Below are 27475 nucleotides of genomic sequence, written 5' to 3' on the forward strand. Positions count from 1 at the left end.
AAGTTGACATATCAGAAGTGTTGACATCTCTATGTGCAAGACCTGTCGTGAAGCACACCGATAGGAGACTAAGGAAGACTGATAAACACTACAGAGATGCAATAGGGCTAAACGCATGGTTTTCAACAACTGATGAGGCAGGACAGAACATGCCGTGCCAAGCTGCACTGTGCTGGAATAATATAATTGTCTTCCGATTTGTTTTTTCATACCACCTTCATATTTGAACGACATTAGCAATAATTTCAGCCGTAAAATGTCATGCAAAACTGTTTTGTATTTCTCTCTGCCTATGTTCTGTGCATCGGCTCTAATAATGTCAAACATCAGGGATTTAAATAATGAATGGTTTCAAATAGCCTTCATTTTGAACATAGCTTGTAATGTGATCTCAGAAAGATTCCTCCACCGGCCACCACCAAGATCACTCTGTTAGTAACTTTTTAATTGATTTAACCACATGAGCCCCATAAATAGCAAACTAATACTTCACATCAAATCTTGATTTCAGAAAATATTTGCCAAAAATAACCAATCTGCAAGCTCACAGAATTGAGACATTGAGTGTGTAGATGTGCCATTTTCAGCCAAGGTTCCCCAAGAACAGTGATATTAGGATTAATCTAGAGAGTCCTAGCGGCAAAGTGAAGTTTATATCCATCCAGTGCAACAGTCTTAGAGCAGATGCCATAACAGGGTGTGAGGAGAGAAGTATGAAGGGAGATGAAACAGATTCATCCCATCATGTCCGTCAGTCAGTGGAATGAAACACAAGCTTACTGTGGAATGGTCGGCTTGTGGAGTAAAGCGCAGCAGTTCAGTGATTGATGAATCGCCTTTCTCTTCGAGACAAGTCCAGAATACCTTCGTTGAGTTGAGTTGAAGTGTCACATGGTTATAATGTGCACTGCAACTACAGTGCAATGCCACTAGACTCCACTGTTCCAGGCAATCCCCACCAGTCCCAGGTATAAATCTGTGATAGTATGATATTCACACAGTATTGGTTCAGGATGTGGCCATAGCACCTCAGTTTTGGCTGCTTGTTGTCATAGCAGGTGTTTGCGTCTCCTCCTTTCCTTCCTTCGCCCTCTTTTTCTTCTCCTCGTCGTCTTTGAAGAAGAAAAGGGGAAACATGCCAAGAATACAGCCGACGGCCACACCAAGGGCCTTACCCTACACACAGAGAAAAGGAAGTTGAGTACAATTACAAAACTTTATTTGATCAACAAATAATTACATTTCAATAAATTGGGTTTTCCGCAAAAAATCGTAAAATTCAAATAACCACCCAAAGGCACGATTGCTAAACTTTAGTCAGTTCATACTTCATTTAACCAGGCAGGTAGAGTCATTTAGAACCTACCTATGGTGAGGAGATTTATTTCCTCTCACGTAGGGGCAGAACAGTGCCATTAGCAGTAGACTCTCTCTCTGTGTGTGTGTGTGTGTGTGTGTGTGTGTGTGTGTGTACTGTGAAGAGACTATTAAACATGAGACTTCACCCAACATCACCAATCTTTTCCCCTGGGAGAGCCTTGGACAGAGAATACTGTATAGTGTTAGTGTAAAACACCAAGGTGCTTGCCTAAAAACGCTTCCAAACGCCCAAGATGAAAATATTTCAGCTCTCAGCAAGCAGATATAAATGCCACACGTGAATGCCTAAGCAAAAACACTGCGTTCCCAATTCCCATTGAAAACAATTCAAAACACGCTGGAAAAAACATCTCGGTAGACACGGCCCCTAAGAGGATTGTGGGACTTGGACTGGTACAATATATATAGTAATGGTTGCTTACTGAGTGAGCACTGACTCTGGTCTGCCACATATCAGCCTGTTTCGGGCTGAGATCAGGAATCCGCATCCCCAGCCGATACGCCAGGGCCTCCACGTAACCGGCTAGCCTACAGAACAGGAGAAAGAGACAGAGAGAAGAGAGGGAAATGGACTGAGTAGATATGAAATATCAAAGTTCCAGAGAGAGATAAGACCTCACAAACTTATAACTCATGAGTACTCACAAATAAGTATTATTTCTATAGGTTTTAATTTGTGATGACATTGTGAGGTTTTATAAGCAGTCCATGATGTTTCCTATTTTTTATTTAAAAAAAATCTATGTCAACATTGAATGCCATTGACAATGAATGGCCAGTTTTTAGTTTGCAAAACACAAACATTGAATGCCATTGACAATGAAACAGGCTGCCACATATCAGCCAAAAAAAACCAAAACTTCCAGAACGGCCTGTTATAGCGCCACCAGGAGGCCTATAGTCATGTGTTCAAGACGGATCTGATATTGCATATTCCATCCTAATTGCTTTAAAGGTTTGCAGGATTGGCCCGTTTTGAACAAAAAGCCTCAAATCATGAACGCAGCGTGCAATTTACATGAAATCTTTCACAGACTTTCCTACAAGGCTGAGGAATATATCCCACCCTTTTCACATTGGCCTGTTATAGCGTCACATCGCTAAACACATCTTTGGAACAATTAAAATGCCTCAAATCATCCAATTGTATCCCAGGCGTAAGAAAAATTGCACCCTTTTCACATGGCCTATTATAGCGCAACCAGGAGGCCACAACCTGACCTGCCCTGGTGGAGACCTGTGCCCTGAGGGGCACTTTATCTAGTTTCCATTATATTATTGAGCCGTGCACCTTAAAGACTTCCATCGAATTTGGAGTGTTGCAGGCATTCTGCTTTGTAGATATTTCTCTTAGTGATGGGTATAGCCTAAAAGTGATGCTGACATAAATTGAAAGTGTTCCGAGCCCGAGCAAATGTTGCTGGAAAACAGTGTGCTTACGTCTCCCCCACTTCTGCAGTGAGGGAGAGGCCATTATTACCCGAACTCCATGGTTTACAAACAACCTCCACACTCACCAGCATACATCTCATCTGTCACAATGAATAGCCTTTTTGTGTCTAGTCATGTACTGTATGTTTAGTAAGCGTGCATGCACACACACACACACACACACACACACACACACACACACACACACACACACACACACACACACACACACACACACACACACACACACACACACACACACACACACACACACACACACACACACACACACACACACACACACACACACACACAAGCTGAAAGAATACAAAGGTCAGACCCGCTAGCTAGCCTCATCAGTCTTCTACTGAGCTGATGTCAAACCAAGAATACAGGAAGGGAAATACCCATTGATGGAAAGATGAAAAGTGTCTCAGATCTCTCATTGCTTGTCTCTCCTCATCTGTCTACTGTGTCTCCTCTCTAGCCTGGCTAATAAGCCACTGAGGAGGAGCACTGGGTATTTACCACAAATGTATTGATCTACTGTAACTTGACGCACCTCTGTAAGGACCTGATACTTGTGTTCTACAAAAAACGAATTCTCACCAATTCACATGGGTTTATTGAACAAAACTTTGTTTTGGGAGGATTTGGGATATTTTATAATCCTATAGAGGAAATTCAGTTTCACTGCTGATAGCTGATAATGATAAGCTCTCGACTCAAGGGGGGAACAGTTACTGTAGGTGTTAAGTCTCGCCCAGCAACACTTCAATACACAGCCTGGGGCTGGAAGGTGTGAACCATATTCTATTTACCAGAGGGCCTCTCTACCCAGTACTCACTAAGATACCCCCACCCAAAGAAAAATGGGAGCGCAATTACGCAGTCCAATGAGTGCAATGGCTGCACACTGGGTGAACGTCCTTGTTTACCTCCTCTGCCAGTTAAGTTACATTCTTCACACATGGTGCTATGAATTGGGAATTGTACCAGACAACCAGTGTACGTGTTGCCAACTGTCATTTATATTGTAGTAAAATCGTTTTGGCAGTGTGTGTGTGTGTGTGTGGGGGGGGGGGGGTCTAAACCGTGTAGTGAATGTCAAAAGCAGGGTCAAAGAAAATACCATTAACTCACATTATTATCAGAGGGTTAGCATAAATTCGGCTAGTATGTTGTCATTGACCAATTTTCCAATAGTAAATTGTACCAAAGTTATTGACCAATTTTGCTATAGTAAATTGTACTAAAGTGCACATTGCTTAATTTTTCTAATGCTGTTCTGATAGATTTCAGTTTCTACTATAAGATTTAGGTGTATGTATTGTATTCTGTTGTAAAATTCTTACCCAAGTCCTGCCAGATCAGATACCAGGTTGCCTAAAGCAGCAGCTGGAAAGAGACAGGTGGAGATAGATAGAGAAACAGAAAGACAGTTTGTATGACTACAGTATGACCATCACATGGCATGAAACCGTTTCCGAAATTAGGAAGTGAAATATTGACTGTAAGTACTGCAATGAGCTTATTGCAACAAGGTGAATATTTACAAAAGAAAAACTACTTTACCACATCTACTGGCTCATACTGACTATCTATTCATTTAAAACACCTGTTGTGCTGAATATTACCACATAAATGGAACCTATACTACACCCTTGTGGCCAGAATGAGCTAGTTTAGGCATTTTCATTACAGATGCTAATGATCAACAATGTTGTTTTATTACCACTAGAGAAGGCAGCCAGCCATGCAATCTTTATTATGGAAACAAGGTTCTTAAATATAATTACAGCTCGCCAAGGTCAGTTGTCCATGCAAACGTACTGCTCTGACTGCTATATTTTACCCACATAGAGCACTTGTGGGCCCAAATTAACACAAATACATGTGCAAAAAACTAAAGTTCCCTTTTAGAAACATCCAGACACTTCCTCCAGTCCAGACCACATGAAAGATAATAGGACGAATTTAAATAGTGGAATCAAATATGACAAGTAGCAAAACCTTTAGATGAATAATTGCAGTGACCTTTTGTTATCTACTGTACAAATTGTGCACATTTAATTCAACTCCTAGGTTGGTTTAATGAGATAAAACGCATGGATAGCAAGAGGGATAAAAATGGACACCAAATACAATGCTTAATTTAATGAATTTAGATGGACCCAGTTCCATTCGTGACGCTGAGGTACAGAGGCTGTGATATCAGGTGTGAACTAGCCTCTCGAGACAGACAAAAGAGTGTGCTGTTTTTCCCTTTTTATTGCCAATGGTTTCCCAGATTTGGTGAAACAGAAGAGGGTCACAGAGCCACAGAGCTGTCAGGAACTGGGATCTGGGAGCAGGGATCTCCACTACATAATGTATACAATTATATTGCAGATTAAACTTTTTCATAGATGGTTTCATAGACATGTTTGACAGCACTATCATCAGTGTTGTGTAAATTAATGCTTTTTGTTGTTGTTTATTTATAGATTATTTATGTTGGATTCGTAGTTTCAGACATTTGACCTCGTATACCCTCAATACTTGATCTTTGGCTCTGTACATGCCTTGGTCTGCTTTGCCCAAAATTCCCTTGTCCCCAGGGGGTGCCCGGACCCCACTGCACTAGACACTACACAGTGTTTGTTTTCTCTTCATCTAGTAGTCCAAGGATCGATAGTTATTTCTGTCTTGCAAACCTTTGTACTGTATTAAACCAGCAAGTAATCATATAATACAACACTAATAAGTCTAGAAGATCTTACATCTTGTAATAGTAAAAACTTCTGGATCTCACTCTGAATGTGTCTCTACTACCTGCTACTGTCTATACAGTCCCATCAGCTGAGTCAACAGAGGGCACATGCTGACTAAGCAATGTTAGGTTGTGGCTGCATTTGGTGTGTTTGTGAGTGCTGCTGACTATGCTACTTTTCATCCATTCTGATGGTTGTGTTGGTAGGTACAATATTATGCATATATTAGGGGCCGCTATAATAGCCTAACTCCAAAACACCAAAACAAAACAGTTTTGGTATGTGAATAGTGTATGGAAATGAGGGGGAAAGGAAATGGATTAAAAATAAGATGGAGACTCGGGGAGAAAGCTAATCTGCAGACATCTCAAAGCTTACTTGCATCTTAAGCTGAACAAAGTTTTACAAGATCCCCCTGAGCTCTCAAAGACTGTGAGAAAATATTCACTGAATATATTAACAATGTACTATTAACATACATGTTTCTAAACAATATTGGAAATTCTGATCATGTCATCCTGGTTAGTTTAGTTGAGATTTTCCATTTGGTAAATTTGAGGTCTGTAGCTAGAACCATAGATAAGACCACATGACATGGGCACCACAGCACAGTTAACATTGATGCAATCATCTGTTGTCAATCAACAGTGCTTGGACTGGACATGCTCCAATGGTAGAATATATTTATCTGATCTACTGTTGGCTCTAAATGCTCCTTTTGGCGTTATCAAAATCTCACCACCAAAATTACGATAAATGAATTTAGATATACATCTAAAGAACTATTTTTTCATTTATTTTTCTCTGTAATTTGCTAAAAAAGTGGCAAAGGTTAAAGGCTAATCAATGCATCAAACTTTTTTTAATTTGTCAGCCGCTTGACCATCAAAGCTTCAACTTCCCCTGACATTTTACCATCACCTCAGTCGTCAAATGAGAGTGCTTGGACATGCACCAATGGTAGAATATAGCTTCACACAGTATATTAATACTTCACCAACTTAACAACAACCAACTTACAACAACAGAGGTCCTACTGTATCTCAGAGTTTCAGTGTGAGATCCCCTTAATTAGGCTACAGTGCAGATTAAGTGTGACAGGCTACTTCTTAAATACTCATGAATTCAAGATTGTGGAGTCCACTGTTATCCTAATTAGCTAGCAGATAGGGAAACACATAGCATTACTTATATGTCTGAAAACTTAAGTCTACTGAAAGTCTTTGGGATGTCTTACCTGCCATAGTTGAGATTCCCAGGATCACACCAATGGATAGCTCAATCTGTGTGCCCTGGGGAATATCAATAAGTAAGTACACACACACACACACACACACACACACACACACACACACACACACACACACACACACACACACACACACACACACACACACACACACACACACACACACACACACACACACACACACACACACACACACACACACACACACACACACACACACACACACACACACACACACACACACACACACACACACACACACACACACACACACACACACACACACACACACACACACACACACACACACACACACCTGTGCACGTCCACACTTTGTACAAATTAACATTCAGTGTAGTGATGGGAGATTAATTGGAAAAACACATCGGTATCAGCCGATTCTAGTTGTTTTTTGATTAATCGGCATCGGTTCGAATAATCAATCGGACCGATTCATTAATCTGTATAGCATAACTTGGACCTAATGTGCACTTAGTGTAAAGCTCTTTTTTTTTTTTTTTTTATATATCTTTCATTAAATTCTACTCTATCATTTTACTTAATGATTTCACTTGCATGCTTTTCCATTACATTTTCCATTTGATCCCATCCCCTCTTCTCGGTACAGTAGTCTCAATAATTTATCACCCTCCTCCGCAGTCCCATTCAATTTCCTTGTTTGGCAATTTCAACAGATTGTTGTTTTGCTCTGTAATGGTTTCTTGGAGACTTCAGAAGTGCATTGCAATAACACTGGTATGATTATGCCTATCAGCCACAGAGGGAGGCAGATTAAATATGAGTTAAAGAAAGAGATACTAGGCTACAGTAATAAATGGCAGACACATTGAGAGAAACAGAGACGACTTTGTGAGACAGTAATACAGAGAGAGATTGAAGACATTGAGCAAAACATATAGTTAAATTAATCTATCTTTAAGGTAGGTAGGTCTACATTTCTGATGCCTGTCTTTTTTGGCCAGACTATGACTAATGACCAAAATTTGGTAAAGGTTTTGGAATGGTTATTGACTTATTGTGAAAAATATAAAAGTGAAAGCTTATAGAGAGAAGGGAGAGACATGCAGAAAAGGACGTCATGAACGGGACTCAAACAAGCGACACACTGTCAGGCCATAGCCTATATGTGGCATGCACATGGACCACTAGGACAGCGGGTGCCCCACCCATCACTTTTGTAAAAAAACGATGCAACGATGCAACACGTTGTGTATGTGCTTGGGCACAAATATTTTGAAAATCACTGCAGAACAGTGTAGAGAGAGACTTACTGCAACAATCATGATGGCATTGTCCAAGAATCCAAATCCAACGAAAGGGATTGCGTTGTGGATTAGAACTGTAACAGAATAAATGTAAAAACACTCAGCTAACAAACAAAGACTGGAGAGTTTGTCCACTTTCACTTCATGAAAATGTATCTATCCTTCTCAGTATCGAACTTGACATTCCCACACGTTATCAAACGCACTACATTTTAATGGTACCAAAGAACAAATTCAGATGAGCTAATACATAATTACTAATATTGTGTTTTGTATAGAATTTAATAAATACATAAAATAACTATTGTTGCTCCGTTCAATTCACGCTTCCCACTTATTCTGTAGTGACACGTTTTGGGCTCAGCCTGTACAGTATGTAGCAGTTAATCAACATAACCAACTTTGATACTCGGGTGGCAGTATGGTCCAAATGAAATACATAATTTTGCAGGATTTTCTTTATCAGTGAGTCTGTAACATCGTCATTCATGAATAGCCCAATCTAACACAGAACATTATAAAGGACACTTCCCACCCCGGTCACTCACTGTTTGAACTGTTGCCATCAGGCAGACGGTACAGTACAGAGTGCTCAAGTCAGGGACCATGCAGCACACTCAGCACAATTACAAAAAGACAATGAGACGAGCATTGCAATTAAGTCTCAAGAACAGTAGCCATGGAAACAGTGTGCCGTAGCGCATTCCGCCCGCTGCTTGCATTCACGGCTTATTTCATTTTCTCTCTAGACGATGCATAGCACCTAAAAACAATGGAAGTTAGGTTAGGTCATGTCGGTGCTTATAAATGGCTTCACTTTGCCTTTTAGTTTCTCCTGCAAGGTCTCTGATTAACTTTCCCATGAGGCCTTCAGTGCAGCACTAGCCTCGGTACCCATGCGTTGTGTCAGTGCACAGAGTTTAGAGGATGTGTTGCCCTTGTGAGTAGGGGTCTTTCACACCCCTAACCCCCTAGGCATCACTGTCTACTATGGAACTAGGCACTCTCGCGACCTGCGAGTCCTTCCGAAAGGTGGTGTGTGCGAAAAAAAGTGTTGTAACCTGCCGTTTTTTTCTTCTTTCTAATTATTTGTTCGGCCCAGTGTTTGTCATGATTTGTCACAACTCGAGTTGGCTTTGTCCACGCAAACGTCTTTAAATAAATACTTTTTGAAAAGTCTATGCGGAAAATGAACTGTGAATTATTTTCCGGGGTCTCTCGAGGGGGCGGGACTGCGAAAGCTCTATACAGCAGACGCCTAAGTAGGGCTAAAAGTATCACGGCAGACAAGCAACTCCCCGAAAACAGTCTGTTTGAGATGATGCAGACTGGCAAGCGCTTGAGGTGTCTCAAAGCCCAGCCCTGAAAAAGCTTCTACCCAGTAGCATGGAGAAGAGGCAAAAAGAAAAGAAAAAACAACCCACACAAAACAATTAACAAAAATAAAGTGGGATAGCACAAGGAACTGTAGTGTCTTCTTCTGTGATCAACCCAACATGCAACAGCACAATGTACAGTATTATGTCCTGTTGATGTTACCTCCGCTGATATTATAAAGATATATTATTAGGTATGACAGTCTTTTTCCTGCAAAACATCACCACATGGCTATATGAGCTGCTGGGCAGAGCACACATCTAGAACCAGGGGGACACCATCACACTGAGTTTATTATTTTCTCCCCTCTCCTACGGAGAAGCTTGAACACTACAAACAAAAGTCTTTCCGTCTGTGTGACGTAGACCTCTGCGTAGGAGAGTGTCCTTGTTCATGACCCCAGAGCTACAAATACATGGACAATATTTGCATCTGTGATAATTTGGTAATGTTGTGATACAGTCAATGTAACTGTTTAACCAATTTCCCAATAGGCATTGTTCCCAATGGGAATCAGCCTAGTAATAATAATACAAATAGCACTTTTCTACATTTATACCTAATCAATGACGCTTTACAAAAACAAAATAAAAATACAGAATAAAAGCAGTCTCACCATATCTTAACTGGGATTGGGTTGGTGGCGAAATTTCAATCTGCCCTGGAATTGAGAAAGAGAGAATTAGTCTGATTATAAACAAATAATGCCTGCTCTCTATGGGGAGAGTGTAAACTCATGTGTAAAAGAGTGTAAAACAAATCATTCAAGACAGGCAATACAGTAGGTTAGAGAGAGACATGGAGAGAAAACAGACTTGAGTAGGAGAGAGGAAGGAGCAGACAACCTTTCCTCTCCTCCCTGCTCCTGTGAGTAAGACAGAAAATGCGTTGTCACAAACTGTCAATTTGATCGTACAGGAGCACTGTCAGGGCTTCGAAATATGATCACCATGTGTATGTGAAAGAGAGAGAGAAATCAGAGAACAACAGTGTAAGGCCGAGTGATAGAGACAGAGAAATACATTATATACTGTACCATTCCAGTTATCTTCAAGCAGGCCTACTGTATGTATTTTAATGAACTGGTGAATGTCAGGTCAAAAGAGAACCGCAGTGAAGAAAACCTGTGAAACCCACATTGTAGCACACGTAATGTGTAACAGAGTGTGAATGGGAGAATGTGCATTTAATTTTGAAAGCGCTATAAAAGTCCATTTGCCAGTTACCACATAATATCATCAAGTCAGGATTTCAAATGTTCCACATCCAAAACACATTATATGTGGAAAAGGCAATATTTAGATTTCACTCTTGGGCAGCGTGAAATTGCTTCTATTTACTGATTGGGGCCATTGAAAAGGTCCATCTATCGTTACCCCTCCAACACAAATATACACACCTTCTTCCATAATTTACAATTTAGGCATTTAGCAGACGCTCTTAATCCAGAGCTTACATTAAGCAAGAACAAAAAAGCATGGGAATACATCACATAAAAACATTTATCATGAAACATGCGTAAGCTAAGAAAGTAACAGTGGAATATCTATATAATGAAACTATACATATAAACTATACATCTATACTACTATGCTATACATATGTACTATGACGTGCTATGACTACATACAATGCAATTATAGCGCTGTCTACATAACATGCTATAAGTCTGTATCAAATGCTATCAAAATGTGGAACGCCCTACCAACAGTCATTAAGACATGTGAATCCCTTGACTCCTTCAAAACCGCTCTCAAAGGGCACCTACAGATGGCTGCAATTCGAAACTGGCCTCTGTAAAAATCTGAATCCCCCCCACCGCCCCCCCCCCCCCCCCCCCCTTTTCCCCTCACTGTATACAGTATGTATCTTTTCCCTTTTTGCTTCCTATATTATGAATTCCTGTTCTGTTCTTTAACTACATAGAAGTGTCTATTTGTATGTCTCTAAATGTTTTGATGAATTGAACAATGTGGACCCTGTTGTAAACAAGTGTAATGCTTAATTGGGTCGTCCACTCACAGTTAACAGTCTTTGTATTGAGTTTGTGCTTGAAATGTACTGTAATTCTACAAACTGTTAATACATTTATCAATCAATCAATCTAAGGGGGTGGGGTAAGTCCTATGGGCCATGATGGAGTCTGAAAAGGTGGGTTTTCAGACTACGGCGGAAGATTGGGAGTGATGCTGCAGTTCTGACTGCAATTGGAAGTGCATTCCACAGTTTTGGAGCCAGAAGGGAGAAGAGTTTGGGACGTGTGGAGCGTTGTCCTGGCATTTTTAGTGAGGGTACTTCCAGCTTCCCTGCGTTGGCTGATCCGAGTGCGCGGGAGGGTTTGTAGGGTTCGATCATACTTGCAAGATATGGGGGAGCCATACCTTTGGTTGCTTTGAATGCCAGCATCAGAGTTTTGTATTCTGTGCGGGCAGTGACCGGGAGCCAAAACTCTGATGCTGGCATTCCATCCCTTCAACTCCCCTAATTACTTTCCTCCAGCCCCCTTCTCTCTTCTTTTAAACTACTGTACTGGGTCACATTACCAGCTCAGCCCAGGGCTGTGGCTGTCATAATGCTGACACAATGGAAGACAATTCACCTCAATAAGGGCCCTTTCATCAAGATACATGTGAGATGCACGCACGCACCCACACACACAGGGAGGTGTACAATTTTGATTGTAGCAGTTGTTTAACACACATAACAACCCTGGGCTATATATATAATATTAATATATATATAATATATAATAATAAACAATATTAATAGTTAATAGTGCTTTATTGATGAGGTCAGCACATTTGAGCACATTTGGGCGTGGCCCAAATGGCTGTTTTTGTGCAAAACTAATGCTTGGAATGGATTCAGAATCATGAAATATCCCTAGTTTAGTAGTTTGACATGTCACATGCTACTGAAAGCAGAATGAATTTCAGGTAATTTTACCTTATTGTGCCTTAGCATTTTATAAGTTTTAAATGTACATTTTGTTTTTGCCAACCATACAGTATGAGGGAATCTGGAATCAGTGGCGTACAGTAGATTGATAGAGCCAACTCAGTCAAGAGCAGAGAAGCATACACTTTGCCTGACAGGCCCTTGAGAATAAGCTGGTGATAAAGCAAGTCCTTTTCAGAGCTTCTGTGGCAATGGTCCCAGACTCAAAACTAGAGTACACCTGATTAGCTGCCCTTGGATCAGTTAGGCTGCTAAACAGACAGATTAGTTACAGCTGTGTCAGGGGGAAAGTTCCTGCCCAGTGTGCCCACCAACCAACAAACACAATTGGTCGTGTTCGCTGGCGGGAAGCCATGGTGGAGAGGGCGATCTCTATCATTGCGCTAGCAACTCCTACAGGTTGTTTTGGTGTCTGTTGTTCAGCAGGGAGTGGAACTGGGAAAGAGGGTGTTTAACTGTTGCGCCCTCCTGATGAAACTGTCAGGTGAGAAGAAGTGCCTGGCGATGTCTCGATACTTCCGCAATACAAGATTCAGCCAAGTCCAATACCCGTATGTGTGTCTCAAAGATTAGCCAGCAGTAAAAGGCACTTCACCAAGCCCCCAGTAAGGGGGCTTGGTGAGCAACTTCCACTGAGCAACTTCCACTGAAATGAATAGCTTGGGGGTGGGGCTAGCGCTCCAGTTTGGTCTCTATCCTTTATAGCTCTATGCACTTCACACCTAGCCTGGGTAAACCCCTCCCCCCTCGCCAGATTTGCATCCTGGCAGAATGAAATGGTGTCCAGCAGGGGTAGTGGGTTTACCCAGGCTACTTCACATCCCCATAGTCTCCCCATTCAGTAGTATGCGTTGGACTAGCGAGGGCAGTGGAGTAAAAGATCAAACTCGTTTCAGCTAGTAAGGAATGTGTGTGTGTGTGTATGTGACTGTGTGTGACTGTGTGTGTGTGTGTGTGTGTCTGTGTGTGTGCATGCGCAACACTCACGTATGAAGAATGAGGCCAAAATGAAAGAATGCAGCAGAATCACAATTAAAAAGCCAACGCAATATCGATATTTTCATTATTTCTCCCCATCCTTTGGGACTCATAGAAGCATTTAATGGGGTTGCCCTCAGCATTGATCTGCTGTTATTGCATGGGGTCCCAAAAGCCCTGTGAACTGCATGGTGTCTTCTGGAGTTCAGGTTTTTTCAGATTAGAGGGAAAAGTTATTTAAAGTCTCCTCCTTTGAAAAGGGTGTTTTTCTTCTTCCCAGTTAACTCCTTTTGGAGGCATACATTTATACAGAATGTAGTTTCTGCCAGGCTGCCATGCTTTGTATTTATAGCTCAACTATTTTAATTTCGTTTTATGTAATGGTGATGCAAAATCACTAATGGTTAAATATCAAACAAACTGGTGCTTAGACATGGGCAAGCTGGTAGGTACCAGCACGTGCCTGCCAGCTTTGTGCTCGTCTCATGCATATGCACACTCGTACATGCCACAATTTGAATGTCGTGAACGTTTTTCTATGCGGCACAAGGAAAGAGGGGTTGAGCAGCTGAGCTAATGCAGATATGTCACGCATCATTTACGGTAGATTTGAGTGGTGCAACCACTATGTGTGTCCTGTCCCTGGGTCTGACATTGAGGAGCCTCTGAATAATGCAGAGCCCAAAGGCAATTTCATTTACACCCATATAAATACTATAAATGTCACTGTTTCTTGCTGAAAATGATATGTTCGCCAAATTAGACACAAATGACCTAATGACCTTCATGTGACAATAATCCTCAGGACTTTGATGTTCCATACCATAGACATAGAAAGGCCTCCTTCGGCTCTGGGGCGTCTGTACTAATCACGTGACTGGACGCCAGGGATGCGCGACCCAATGCGCACATGTCCGACGCACTACAAAAACCTACTCAAACATCACTTGGAGCGAGGCAACCCATAATGTTAACTAATGTAAAACGTCAAAATAAATGTGTAAAATAATGTTAAATCCCTTGAATCCTAAAACCTGTGGATGACTTCCAAGTTACTCTCAACGGTCAACAGACATTGATGAGCTAGCTTTTTAATTCTCTCAAGTTTCATGGAAGGCCTTCTCAAAAACACAAGAACGTTTAACATGCAAGTTGCATTATGCAATATACAATTATAGAATACAGTATAAAATGCTTCGTCTCTCGGTCAAAGGGGTCCTTGGCCTGGAAACTGTTGAAGACTCCTGTTGGAGAATCTACAGTAGACTGAGTCTGTTGTGCATCTGAGATAACTCTGGTCGAGTGGAACCACATCAATAGAAAGACTCCAGCACATTTCCAATTTTCCTGATGTATGGCATTGGAAAAACATGAAACACCCTCACCCATAGGGCACTCCACTCATTTCATGACTGAAAATAATGAGGTAGATTCTTCAGCAGGCACAATTCCAGCAGTGATTACTGACGTTTCAGTTAATCAGTGTCAAGGTTGAACTGCATTATACCTCTAGTTTAGATTAAACAGCTTCTATATGTAATAAATGTCCTCCTCCCGATATAAACCAGCCTGACGACAGCAAAGATGTTCCTTATGCAGAACTGTAATGATTCTGTTATTAGCTGTTATTCTGTTTATAGCCATGAAAATATCCTTGCATAATAATTGAAATGTCTGTTTATTTTCAAACATGCTGCGCTTAAACATACTTGTAAATGTCGTTTCATAACTTTGGCCATTCTTTGGGAGGCACAGACTTGCCTTTATAGTTAAGATAGATGATAAAGTCCCCATGAAGCTTGTAAGAATAAGTGATATATAAGATCCATTCTTAAAAATTATAGAAACTAGCCCTTACCCGTAGTGAAATAATTGCGGGGGGGTACTGCGCCCTGGGTGCGTTTTCGCATTTTTAATTCACTAATAAATTCATTATAAATTTATAATTTGTTAAATTGGAAAAAGGGCTTCGTTAAGACCTCCATATTATCATGGTCAATGCCTGTGTGAAAAGTGGGAGTGATTGGTGCAGGCAGTGAGGAGCTACGGCAGTCACAGTGACACACAGACAGACACACATTCAGACATTGTCAGAATTATAGTATGATGATGATGATAATAAATTATTCGATTGCTGTACAATTCAATGGTTCGATACTTTTTAACATACAATTTAGACTAGAGCACCGGTGCAGAAAGCTGCAGAATAATGTAGAATTTCAACATTGTAGTGTGTGTGGGAGGGTTTACTAACAGTACTGCATGAGACAGATAGCAATCTAGGAGCATACCCATCTATTCCTGAAATGCTGATTAGCCAGAAATGCTGGGAGCTTTAACAAAGTACACACAAGCTAACAAACAAACAAACTAATAATAAACACATGTCCCTAATGAACAGCAAAGCAAATAGCTGGAGACAGTGAGAAAATATGTAAAAGAAGGCCTAATAATGCGAGACATGCCCAAAGCATTTCCGGGGGTCCCCAGCCAAAATGTTGAGAACCCCTGGCTTAGACAAGCCAGCCATTGGCAGGCAAACAAACAGCCTGTCATCGCCTGGCAAACTGCAAGTTAATCCTTTTCCCCACTGGACAAAAGAACCCAAGAACTCCCAATGGTCTTTAGTGGGAAAATCTGAATTAATTCCAGCGTGTCAAATGACTTTGCAGTAGTTACGGGTATTTAGCGGTGGAAAGGAAACACAACACCCGGGTAGGTTCATTTTCTCCCATTTTCGGGCACAGAATGCTACTAGTCTACTGGCAACGGGAAAGATGTCAATCACCCATTTTTGCTGTTTTTTGAAAAATAAAAATAACTAACTAGTGTCCGTGTGCGACAGCTAGAACGGAACAATATACAGGCCGTGTATGTCAACGTTTTATACTACACAGCATACAGAACCCTGGCCACGATGTGGATTTAAGTGCTGCTTCGTGCTTCATCGTCAAGAGACTGCTCAAACCCAGTATCACCCTTGGACGGTCACTTCAGCACCTATGCATTAATGTGCAGCAAGGTTACAGCTCACTTTGGGGACAAGGGCACATATGAAGGAGACAACCAGCAGGGAGTATGTAGATCGTTCACGTGACTGAGGCTGTCGTGTAGGTTTGTGTAATATACTTACTTGAGGCAGGTATAGTGAGACATTACACTGTATTACACCTACAATGTATTAAACTGGAAATATTAAAGGTCTGTTTTAGGAATTATCTTTTGCCGTTTTCATAACTTTGCTTTAAAAAAATAATCTTAATAGTGTATTCTGTGTTGTGTAAATGGTTCATTGTGATAATATCGTCTTCATAGAGGTAATTATATGCAGCACTGTCTGGACATTATTAGCACTACAGTATTGTATGAGTCAGCAGAATGTAATTTATTCATACAATGTTTGCCCCTCATACTTGTGAACACAGATCTTTCTCTCAAACAGCCTGAAACAATGAATTCAGGCGAGGGATTTAATTCCTTATCAATTTCACAGTTGTTAGAGGTCAATCGAGGGGAGCAGAGGAGATAAGTAGTAATCTTACGTCTAATTTCTAGACTGTGTAGATCTAACAGAGAACATGCATCTGGTCTCCCTTGTGAGAAATTTAATAGTTCCTAGAAACCATTTGTGCATGGTGTGTTAACACATGTCCAGCTTCATGATGAACAACTCAAGGTCATTAGAATGTCTACCCGACTCTGCCACACTGTCTTCCCTCTCTTTTCAAGTACCTCTCACAGTAGAACACCTGATAATCTCCTGTCTCTGATTCATGTCCATAAAGTACAACCTTCCTCTCATCTCATTTTACACCCTTTGAACATTATACATTTCCCCTTTCCCCTGAATCATCTATATTATAGAAGATGCAACCACAGGATAAGGGACTGTAATATTCATATAATAAGGGGACATGTGACTTGTTTAAGTCATCACAAGGTAACGCATAAAGATACTTGCAGAGGACAATAAATGTCCATAGAGTATCTATCAAACTACCAAAGGGCATTCCCTGCCTAACACCGTTTACAACGTGAGGACTAAGGAAGCACAGGGCAACACAGTTCACCACAGCTCCCTGACACAGACCTATTATATGCTATGTGTGTCAGTCAGCACATTAACCACTTGAAACCCCTGTGGTCAATGACTGGGGTCCCACAGGGCTCTGTACTTCGTCCGCTTTTTTCTTGCCTCTAGAACACATTTCTTTGCAGAAAATAGCCCATATCTACACACGTCACGTTGAGATGCATTTCGGCTATTTTCACTGAATGTTCGCCCTGATAATAGGGATGCCAGTGTTCATGTGGATAACTATGTCAAACAGTTATCCAGAGCGGTAACTGACTGGTGCATTTATATAGCGCCTTTATCCAAGGCGCTTTACATAGATTGTGCATTACATTCACCCACAATCACACGCACATTCTTACACCGATGGCGGCGGAAACCATGCAAGGTACCAACCAGCACATCAGGAGCAATTAGGGGTTCAGTGTCTTGCTCAATTAAGGACACTTTGACACCAACTCTGGGGGAGCCCGGGTTCGAACTGGCAACCTTGCGGTTACCATCCGGCCACTCTACCCCGCCCTGAGCCACCGCCACCGCCGAGAGTGGATAGCCAGGCAATCATAGTGAGCTAGACAAACCAACACCCTGCAGTACAGTAAAACTAGATATAAGTACAACCTTGAATGAAGATGATGGTGAAAGCAAATAAGGCAACCAATCAACCAGTGTGGGGAGTGAACCAGTCAGCCAGCTAACCTATACTGTGTAACTTAAACCTAGGATGATCTTGTTTTTGTATAAAGTTGTGTCCACAAACCAGGCTGGCAGTCAATCAATAACAATGTGAGCCATTCAGTGCACCAGCCAAAAATACATACATAATAGGATATAGCGACCAATCAAATAACAGCCAGCCTGCATAGTGTATACAATAAATCCTCAGAGGTGAACTGAGATAAAGATGAACTTCCAGGTGACTTTATGCCCCCTGTGGGGTATCAATCAATAGGTCACTGAGCTAGTCAGTCAGTGAGTCAGCCAACAGGACAGCCTAACAGTAAACCAGCCAATCAAGGTACAGTACAGTTCATGCAGGGTAAGTACAGTAACAGGAGCTCTGAAGGTGAGTGTGTCAGCAATAAAGTTCCAGCCAGACAGGCCCCTTTAATGGCTGTCCTCTGCACACAGTACTCATGTCAGACTCAGTATAGTCATCTTGATCAACACATTTTCTAACGGGCATTTCTTTAATAATTAGGTTGTTTATGCTGTACTTTCCCTTGATGTAAAGCTCCCATATTCAGTTTGCATTGATAGTTTATTACAGTTCTTCTCTTTTTAGAAAACTGTAATAAACCAACTGAACCAACTTTATATTTTATATACAATGACACACTGCATTCATGTTCAGTAATTCTGTTGAAAAGATTTTATAATGGCCATGGTGGTTTTTGAGGGGCTCGAACGTCTGGCTTTTGAAATTAGGCTACGTCATTAGGCAGCCAAGACTATGGACTTTTAATGTTTGTTTACAGCATTTAAGCAAACTAACTTAACACAAGTGTGACTTTTGAGGGGTGCTAACCCCTCCTATGCCCAGCTTTGTGTTTGTGTGTACCACATCTTTGATGATTTGATTGGCTGAGCACGGAATGTGATGTATAATGATGTATGACGATAAGAGTACCCCTCCCTTCATACAAGTGTGATTCATTTTAATTATTATTTATTTATTTTTCTGCTTCATTGTCATTAATTCCCATTACAAATTGTGGACAGAAAGTACAATGTACCATGAGTTCAAATAGTCGTGTAAATACCACCAAAAGGAAATGCTGCTCAGAAGCTCTTCGTGCTCTTGTTGATGTTGCATCAAGAGTAATCTTTATAAGAAAATATGGCTGTTAGATAATAGATAGATATCCTTTATTTTATCCACAAGGGAAATTCATTTTGTTCGGGTCAGTCCAGACGAGACAATAAATAAACACATCACTGTTAAAAACAGCACAAAACAGGATGTAACTAGAAAGGTGCAATTCTGGGAAATTGCAAGTGTGGTTTCACTGACACAAATCACGAGATGCGAGTCGCGAGGAAGCCACTGGGGACTGAATTCCGTCTTACCATTTATATTACTAGAGCGGTGCCCGGGGGGGCAGTGCCCAGGGCAGAGGACTTTTGTGGCGGTTCTGGACAACAGTGGGTCAAAATATGGAGTCTATGCAGATGTCAGAATTGGTCTAGGCCGAGGGACCCTACAACTGTAAATCCGGCCCTGCATGTGAAGAATGACAACAGTGTGTGAAGCATGACCAAAAGCTTAACTTTTCTGTTGTGCAAAAGTTAACAAAAAAGCAGGTTCACTTTGATGGAAAATAATGACCAGACAGAGAACAATAGTGTGTTGCCTATAGCAACCACACTAACTACTATAGAGAAGTGGTTGCACCAACCACACTGAAGAAACAGTATGGGCTCGAGTAGCTAAATAAGTACAGTATGATGATGATGTCTGGTGATGTACATTGTACAGTATATTGACCCACATGTCACAGGGGTGGAATAATAAATACAAGGTTACTTTAAATAAAGTCTGGCAATTATATTGTCTGGTTTCCCCTAATAGATCGCCACCCAAGTACAGTATGACAGTGATTTTTATTTTTTTAAATCAGCGTTTTTTAAATCAGCGTGGGACGCCGTGCCCAGGTCGGGGCCGGGTCCCTTTGAGGCTGCTCCTGCTTTTTCTTAAAACAATTCCTAAATGTGTGGGACGAGTAAAACCAGGAGAGATGGGAGCAACAAAATGGTAAGAGGAGAAATGAAGGGTACTTTCAATCAAGGGTACTTTCTGTGACTGTACATACAAACAACTGTACAAACAACTTACTGCGCTTGTGGGTGCTGGGGGCACAAACTGATTCCTGAAGAGAAAAACCAGGAACTGGATAGGAAGTAATGTTGGTGGAGAAACAACCACAGGAATATGATCAACAATAGTATTTATCTAGGCTTATCAAAAGCCACATTCTTTGGTAGTAGGAATTCAGATACAAACTACTAAGCTCCTCCATGATTTAGTGTACATGGAACACAGACTATCAGCACCATGTAGCCATTAGCCATTATGTAAAACTGCCTTAATCTTCATCATCATCTTCTTCACCCTGTCACGATGTGGACACGGAGGTGTAGGACTCAGGTGCAGAACGAACCAGGCACAGGCAGAGGAGTGAATTCAAGTGGTTTTAATTCTCAAAAACGCACATGTGAAATAACTTGGAATAACTAGGACTTGGAATAACTAACTAGGGAAACACAAGGAACTGACCACATCATTCAGGACGCCGAACTGACAAGGAGCTGAAAACACTGGGGCATATATATAGACCAGACTAACTACACACAGGTGAACTGAAACACACAATCAACACTGGGATAGGCTAACAGACAACAGAACACAGGTGGCTAGTTACACTAATACAGTCAGGGAGGTGAGACAAGGCAGGTGACAGCAAACAAGACAGACAGGAAACACTAGGAACAAAACTTCTAAATAAGGTACAGAAAACAAATACAAGTAATAAGTCCCAAAACACAGACAAAGTCCAGAGGAGCATTCAGTATTTTAGCTGTGACGTGAGCGCCCCCTCCTGAGATACTTCCGGGTCCTACTTTTGTGTCGCTTTTGTGTCCCCATGGAGTTATACTGTGACGCTCCGTCGGACTAAATCTGAGACGAAAACAACCACGAAAGTCTCATTTTACCGCTTTCCTCGCAACAACAAAGCCGCGCTGCTCTCCAAAATCTGGCTGTGACAGGCGGTCTGCCCCACATGGAATACTATCGCCATTTTATTTGATTGTGTCAACTAAATCCTCATTAATGCAAACTAGATTCAACATACTCAAGCCTGCACACATTGTAAAACCCTGAAATATTTTACAGAGCAAATGGAGCTGTTGCCACCTTCAATAATAATGATAATAATAGTCTTTATTGTCTCCACATCATATATTTTTGTTGTCATGGACACTTGTACAAAACATTAATAATTCTACTCGAGTTGGAAGCATTAAGACCCATTTTAACCCTCTATGGCTTCCTTTCTGAAAAATAACGTCAATTTAAAAAGATTCACGCGTTTAGATATTCTATTTACAATGGGATGCGGACGGGAGCTGGTGCCACTTGGACCCGGACGTAACGTAGCACTACAAAATGACGTCGGACTTAAATACTGAATACCGTGACACACCCCTTCTTTCATTATCATGATCATTGCCATTGTTCTCATTAACGTGACTGCCACCATATTCACCATCATATTTCTCATTGCCATTCAGTATAATCTTAGTTTATAATCTTAGTTTATTTTTGAGGGGCCCCTCCTATGCACAGTGTTTGTACCACGGAATGTGATGATTTGATTGGCTGAGCACAGAATGTGATGTATGACACGGTGTGATTGTTATGTTTCACTGTACAGACAGAGTGCAGCTTGGAGAATGTCTGCTCTGCTCCAATCAATAAAAGCATCATTAGTACCATCTCAAGCATGGGGCATAAGCCTTCCCTGATTACATTTTGGCTAATCATAGACTCTTATTAAGACTTATGACTGCCCACAGCTGCACACGTCAACATTGACCACAATCCTAATCTGATTGGTGCAAGACAAAGCACCACTAGACATTGGCATTGTCTAGCACACCAACAATGACTGTTGGTGTGCTGTGATATAAAGAAATATTTTCATCATGAAGGGAAAGCTCTAAGAAACTACAGTACATGAAGCACATGTTAGCTAAAACAACCGGTACCGGTTGTGACTGTGATATTGTAGATCGGCACTACTCGTGAAGTAGGCATTGATTTACTGAAAAACTATAAAAAACTTAAATCTGAAAGATGGAGAGACAAGATTTTTGCCTGACAGCAACAATATATTACAGTATATTTGAGCAATCTTTGCCAAAGCAGTTTAATCAAATTAGATTTTGGTCAGGTTTGTGCATCCTTATCATGAAATGATCTAATCTGTCCCAAATCTTAATCACACATTAACTCCTTCAGCGCCACCTGGTGGTCACCAGTTTAGGCTTTGAGTGCCAATTCTCCCATTATAAAGAAAGAAAGAATTTGTAATTCTATTATGCATGTAATGTGCATGTCATCACCTGTACACCAGATTAGAGGAATTTTCAAAATATGGATTAAAAATAAATAAATAAATGAGAATATTAAAAAAAAAAATGAATTCCCAAGGGATCACGTCTTGTCGTCCGTGGCATCCGGTACATAATTGGCAATTAGACGTCTTGACGTTTATGGCTCTTAAACTGTTTTAAAGTAGAGGTGCTTCTATGCAACAGAGCCAAAAGCAATTTTACCTAGTTGTTAATTTCTCTTCATAGAAAAGATATACAGTACAACAATACTAGCAGAGTCTATCTATAAATGCACCACGTCTCTGTCTGTACGTATGTACGTACGTCTGTAATCCATGTAACTCGCGACACACGTTCTACATCCCCACAGCAGGGAGTGCAGTGCCCGGTGTCGAGTCAGTTGGACCCACGGTTGTCCAGAATCGCCACAAAAGGCCTCTGCCCGGGCTTTGGACATGTTAAGGTAAGTGCTGGCATATTGTGCACAGACTGCGCACATACCTGTAGAAGCCAACCAGTGCTTGCCCTGAGCACCTGAGCAATTGCCTTAGTGTAGGAGAATGCGCCCTTTCTGATGCCTATGTCTCTCATTGCTAATATGCCTCTTGCTAAACCACAGATACTCTCCGCCATACTCTCTCAAAATGTTAAGTGGTATTCTAACCACTCAAATATGCTTCACAATAGAGCACCGAAGTCTGACGTCACTTTCAGTAGAGGGCGCCAATACACAGGTTCATGTATTTTTTTATTTGCATTGTAATCCCCATAGGGCGATTTTAGGTCACTTCATATAAGAACTGTGTTTGAAAAATAAACCGACTACCCCGGCCTTTCTGTCAGGGGAGTGGCTGTGCGTCGTTAATGATGTCCATTCATAAATATAATAATATAATATATTAAATATCAATAAAATAAAAATAGAAATAAACGTAATTAACATTCAGTTTCTGTTGTGCGACGGGCAGATGCAGCAACCCCGCCTACCCGGAAATGTAGTCTCTGGGTTGTTTAACTCGTTTCTAACGCTCTAACGCTCTAACGCTTTTTTTACTCTTTGGATATATTTGTACATTTCCACCTTCAGTCGATGCTTCATATCCATATGAGTGAAAAGGCCGGGGTGATCGGTTTATTTTTCAAACACAGTTCTTATATGAGGCGATCTAAAATCCCCCTATGGAGATTACAATGCAAATAAAAAGTACACGAACCTGTGTGGACTGTCGCCCTCTACTGACAGTGACGTCAGGACTTTGGTACTCTATGTACTTCATATTCACCCACACACCGCAGCAGCAGTGGAAGTTGGAACACTTGTTTGTAGTTTGCAGTTCAGGCATTCAATTGCAAATGTGGCTTTCCTCCAAGGTGGAAAGCCTGTTGACGCTAGGTTAAGGACTTTGTGGTCGGGAAGAGCGACCGCAAGCAATGCACGTTTGTGTGCGTGTGTGTGTGCGTGTGTGTGTGTGTGTGTGTGTGTGTGTGTGTGTGTGTGTGTGTCTCTCTCGGTCCTGGTCAATGCACCTTCAATGATTGGGAAAAAAGGCAGGCGTTGTCGTGAAACTAAGAAAAAGTGCAAGCTCCAACAAAAGAGCTCAGCGCTGTGTAGCAAGAACAGTTTGACAATCTTTTGTCTGATAAAGATATCGGTTGATTACATGGAATGTAATATCTCTTTCTCTTCAGTCTTCATTACTTTAAAGTTGATCATTCATTACTGTTGTTATGGTGCTGAAATGTTGAAACAAGTCATGACTTGAGTGAATCATTCGTTGTGAAATTGTACTACTGTGTTTATTAGCAACCTGTAAATAAAGTATCCAACGGAGAAAAAAACTTGTCACAAGTAGATAACTGTTGGTGTGGCATGGCATGTCCATAAGAATGTGCTATAGCAACAGCAATACAATATACACAGATAATATTGTACTGTACTATGTGCTACTCAAGGGCACCTCAAACCCTCATACAGCCCAACACCCACTACCACCCCCATTAGGGCATCTGCCCTCCCAAAAGTCTGTGCACAGCCTTGGCTATGCTATGCTGTACATTTGCCTATATAGGACTGTTTATTAAAATGCTAATTTGCTACCAATTATTACTTTGCATGGACTAGGGCCCTGAACGACATGCCCCATCCAGCGTATGGAACTCCAACCTCTCCCTTCAAATCAAATGTAGCTTCTTCTATGCAACGGTAGAGTCTGTTCTCCTATATGGCAGTGAATGCTGGACCCTGAAGCCAACCCTGCAGAAGTCTCTAAATGGGTGCTACACCAGAATGTTGCATTCAGTACTTAACATCAGCAAGAGTACACATGTTTGATATTATTACCCACAAGAATATGTATGATAGAAGCCAGACTGAGCCAGAAAATAGCAGCCAGGAGAATGAGACTATAGCAGGACACTGCCAAAGACACCAAGAGCTGCCAGCCAGAAAGTTAGTGCTGTGGGAACCAACACACGGGCACCTGCTCTGCACCCACTGCACTACAGTAACAATTCATTAGGGCACCTGCTCTGCACCCACTGCACTACAGTAACGGTTCATTAGCTATTCAGGCCAGAGGATTCACTAGCCAGTTAGGCTGCTTTGTCACACTGCAAAACAAATAGTATCAATAGCCATAGGTAGATGTCACAAGATGATTTATGCAACAGATTATGCTGGAGAGGCTTGTGATAAATATCAGCACAGGCCTGTAGCTAGGGGTGCAGCTAGGGGTGCACGTCACGATTAGGCCTAATCGTTCATCGAATCGGTATTGGACAATTTTGGCCTTAAAAATGAAATATTGGCTTCAATATTCAATATGTGAATGTGAAGCTGAAAATGCCATTTGGGGAAACAATCAAGTTGGATTTTTTTTTTTTTTCCTTTTTACAATAGGCCTACTACTGTTTAGTATATAAATCTGCATCTGCGCCCAGAATCAGTTATTATTGGTTTAATATGTGTATTAGTCTAATTAGCCTAATTACACATATTATAACTGATATAACTTAATCATTCTGCATTGATCAATTTGAGTTGAACATGCAATATTATTGCGTTTATTCTGTTATTGTCAAAGTATTTGTATGTGCATTGACAATAAATTGAATCTAATCTAATCTATTGGATATTAGCCAAAATTTCAAGTTCGTGCTTGTGTATCCATAATCCATAACTGCAGCTTTAATGTATTCTCCGACCGTTGCTTACCTTGAGCTATGAGTATGGACTCGAACTTGTGTAGTTCCCGTAGCAGGCAGGTGCGTTCTGCAGCCTGAAGACTATAAATAAAGTCCTTAGCTCCCTGTGGTGAGTTCAGTGGCTCTAGCTCCTTCATAGGATGTGTGCCCATGTTACACCTCTGCACATTGTGCACAAACATCGCCGGTAGACAGTGGGGTGGGGGTGGTGAAGGCATAGCAGCTGGGTTATGGCCGGCTCTAGCCTGCAGCCCGGTACTCGCTCTGAGCGAGAGAGCGGGTCTCACAGCTCTCCACAGGCTGGACAGCATCTCTGGCAAGAGGTAAAAAGCGCCAAGGATCTATCGGGGAATATTTGGAAGACAAGGCTGTAATTTATGAACACAACACGTTGTTGTGACACGATATTAGGCCCTACATTAAAATGTATGACTTTCTTTATACAGTAATAGGTCTACTACTCGCTACAGTGAAATTCAAAAATAACATCGCGTCATTAGCCAATAGCCAATACATCTGGAGCGAAACTGAGAATGGGTCATTTAACCCTCTAACACCCGCATTAATTTCTACTTGCAAAAAATATATTTCAACCTTACTACTACTTTGTACTACTAGGACTGACACTAAAACATATGTTTAAAAAAATAAAAAAATAAAGTTTGATGGAAAATTTATAATAATTATATAATAATTATATAATAATATAATAAATTAATATTTCACATTTCCCCATATCTTTCACAATAATGAATAAAACATGTTCTAGACATTCTAATGATCACAAAAAAACATATATTACAATTATTCTACCTACTTTTATTAGGGTAAAGGTCAAAAGTCTTAGGTTAAAAAAATGTTCAAAATCGCACAGAGTCCAGACATTTTTAATTTGTGTGAATTTCAGCCTCTGTGGGGGGTATTTATATGCAAATATCATGACCAATGGCATTGAAATGGCATTGCAATGAACATCACTGATGACGTTTAGGTGAAAAAAGAACAGAAAAAAAGAATAATTATTTAGTAATTAAATAAAATAAAATTGTAGCTAAAAAGCAACGCTGGGTGTTAGAGGGTTAAGGACAAAATGCAGGCCCGTGTGTGTGAGCAACTAAAGTGGATATACACAAACAAACAACACGTATAGGCCTAACACACGCGTATTTGTCAATGATGTTTACGGTTTGATAAAGCAACTTGCAATAGGACGCACCTCAGTTGATGCTGCGCTGTCCCGTCCAACAATCTCCACGTCCAAGCAGCTAAAAGACAGAAAATGGCCTGGCGCCTATACAACCTTATTCAGCTGCTCTATATATTGTCATCTATTTCGATTGAAGTTTCTCGGATCTATAATAACACATGTATTTAGCTATTTAGCCTACAAATTGACATGTTCGTGGATGAGGCGAGCTGAGGTAGGCTATAGCCTATAAGCCTAAACCTCTAGGTCGGATAGGACGTAGCTTGTGATGGGTGGAGGATGGGAGGAGGGCTTCCTGATGCGAGCAGTCATCATCAGGCACAGCCCCTCCCTCTCAAATAGTTTCCAATGGAAGAGCTCCTTTCCGTTGTGCGTAAGGACGACGGCGTGCGTCACGTAATAACATATGGCTCCTCTACTACTGTAGGTGAGGTGGATTGTGCTTCAACATACCTAGTA

At 41.1% G+C, this 27475-nt stretch overlaps 1 protein-coding gene across 2 annotated transcripts; it reads right to left on the reverse strand.

Moving 5' to 3' along the window:
* Positions 1–27254, reverse strand: LOC310856477 (transmembrane protein 65-like). 2 transcript variants are annotated; one of them, XM_083761943.1, is made up of 9 exons: positions 27026–27254; positions 25820–26150; positions 20324–20377; positions 10093–10137; positions 8106–8173; positions 6802–6856; positions 4167–4209; positions 1803–1908; positions 1–1176 (listed from the first exon to the last, which is right to left on the reverse strand). In XM_083761943.1, exons 2-9 carry the CDS (start codon positions 26118–26120, stop codon positions 1030–1032), a joined length of 819 nt encoding a protein of 272 aa, XP_083618069.1. In that variant the 5' UTR covers positions 26121–26150; positions 27026–27254; the 3' UTR covers positions 1–1029. The 2 variants fall into 2 exon arrangements, with proteins under 2 accessions (XP_083618069.1, XP_083618070.1); XM_083761944.1 differs by lacking the exon at positions 20324–20377.
* Positions 27255–27475: the final 221 nt, after the last annotated feature.

This window comes from Protomyctophum parallelum (genome assembly GCF_964188405.1).
Source record: "Protomyctophum parallelum genome assembly, chromosome: 3".
In the NCBI taxonomy this organism is placed as follows: domain Eukaryota; kingdom Metazoa; phylum Chordata; class Actinopteri; order Myctophiformes; family Myctophidae; genus Protomyctophum; species Protomyctophum parallelum.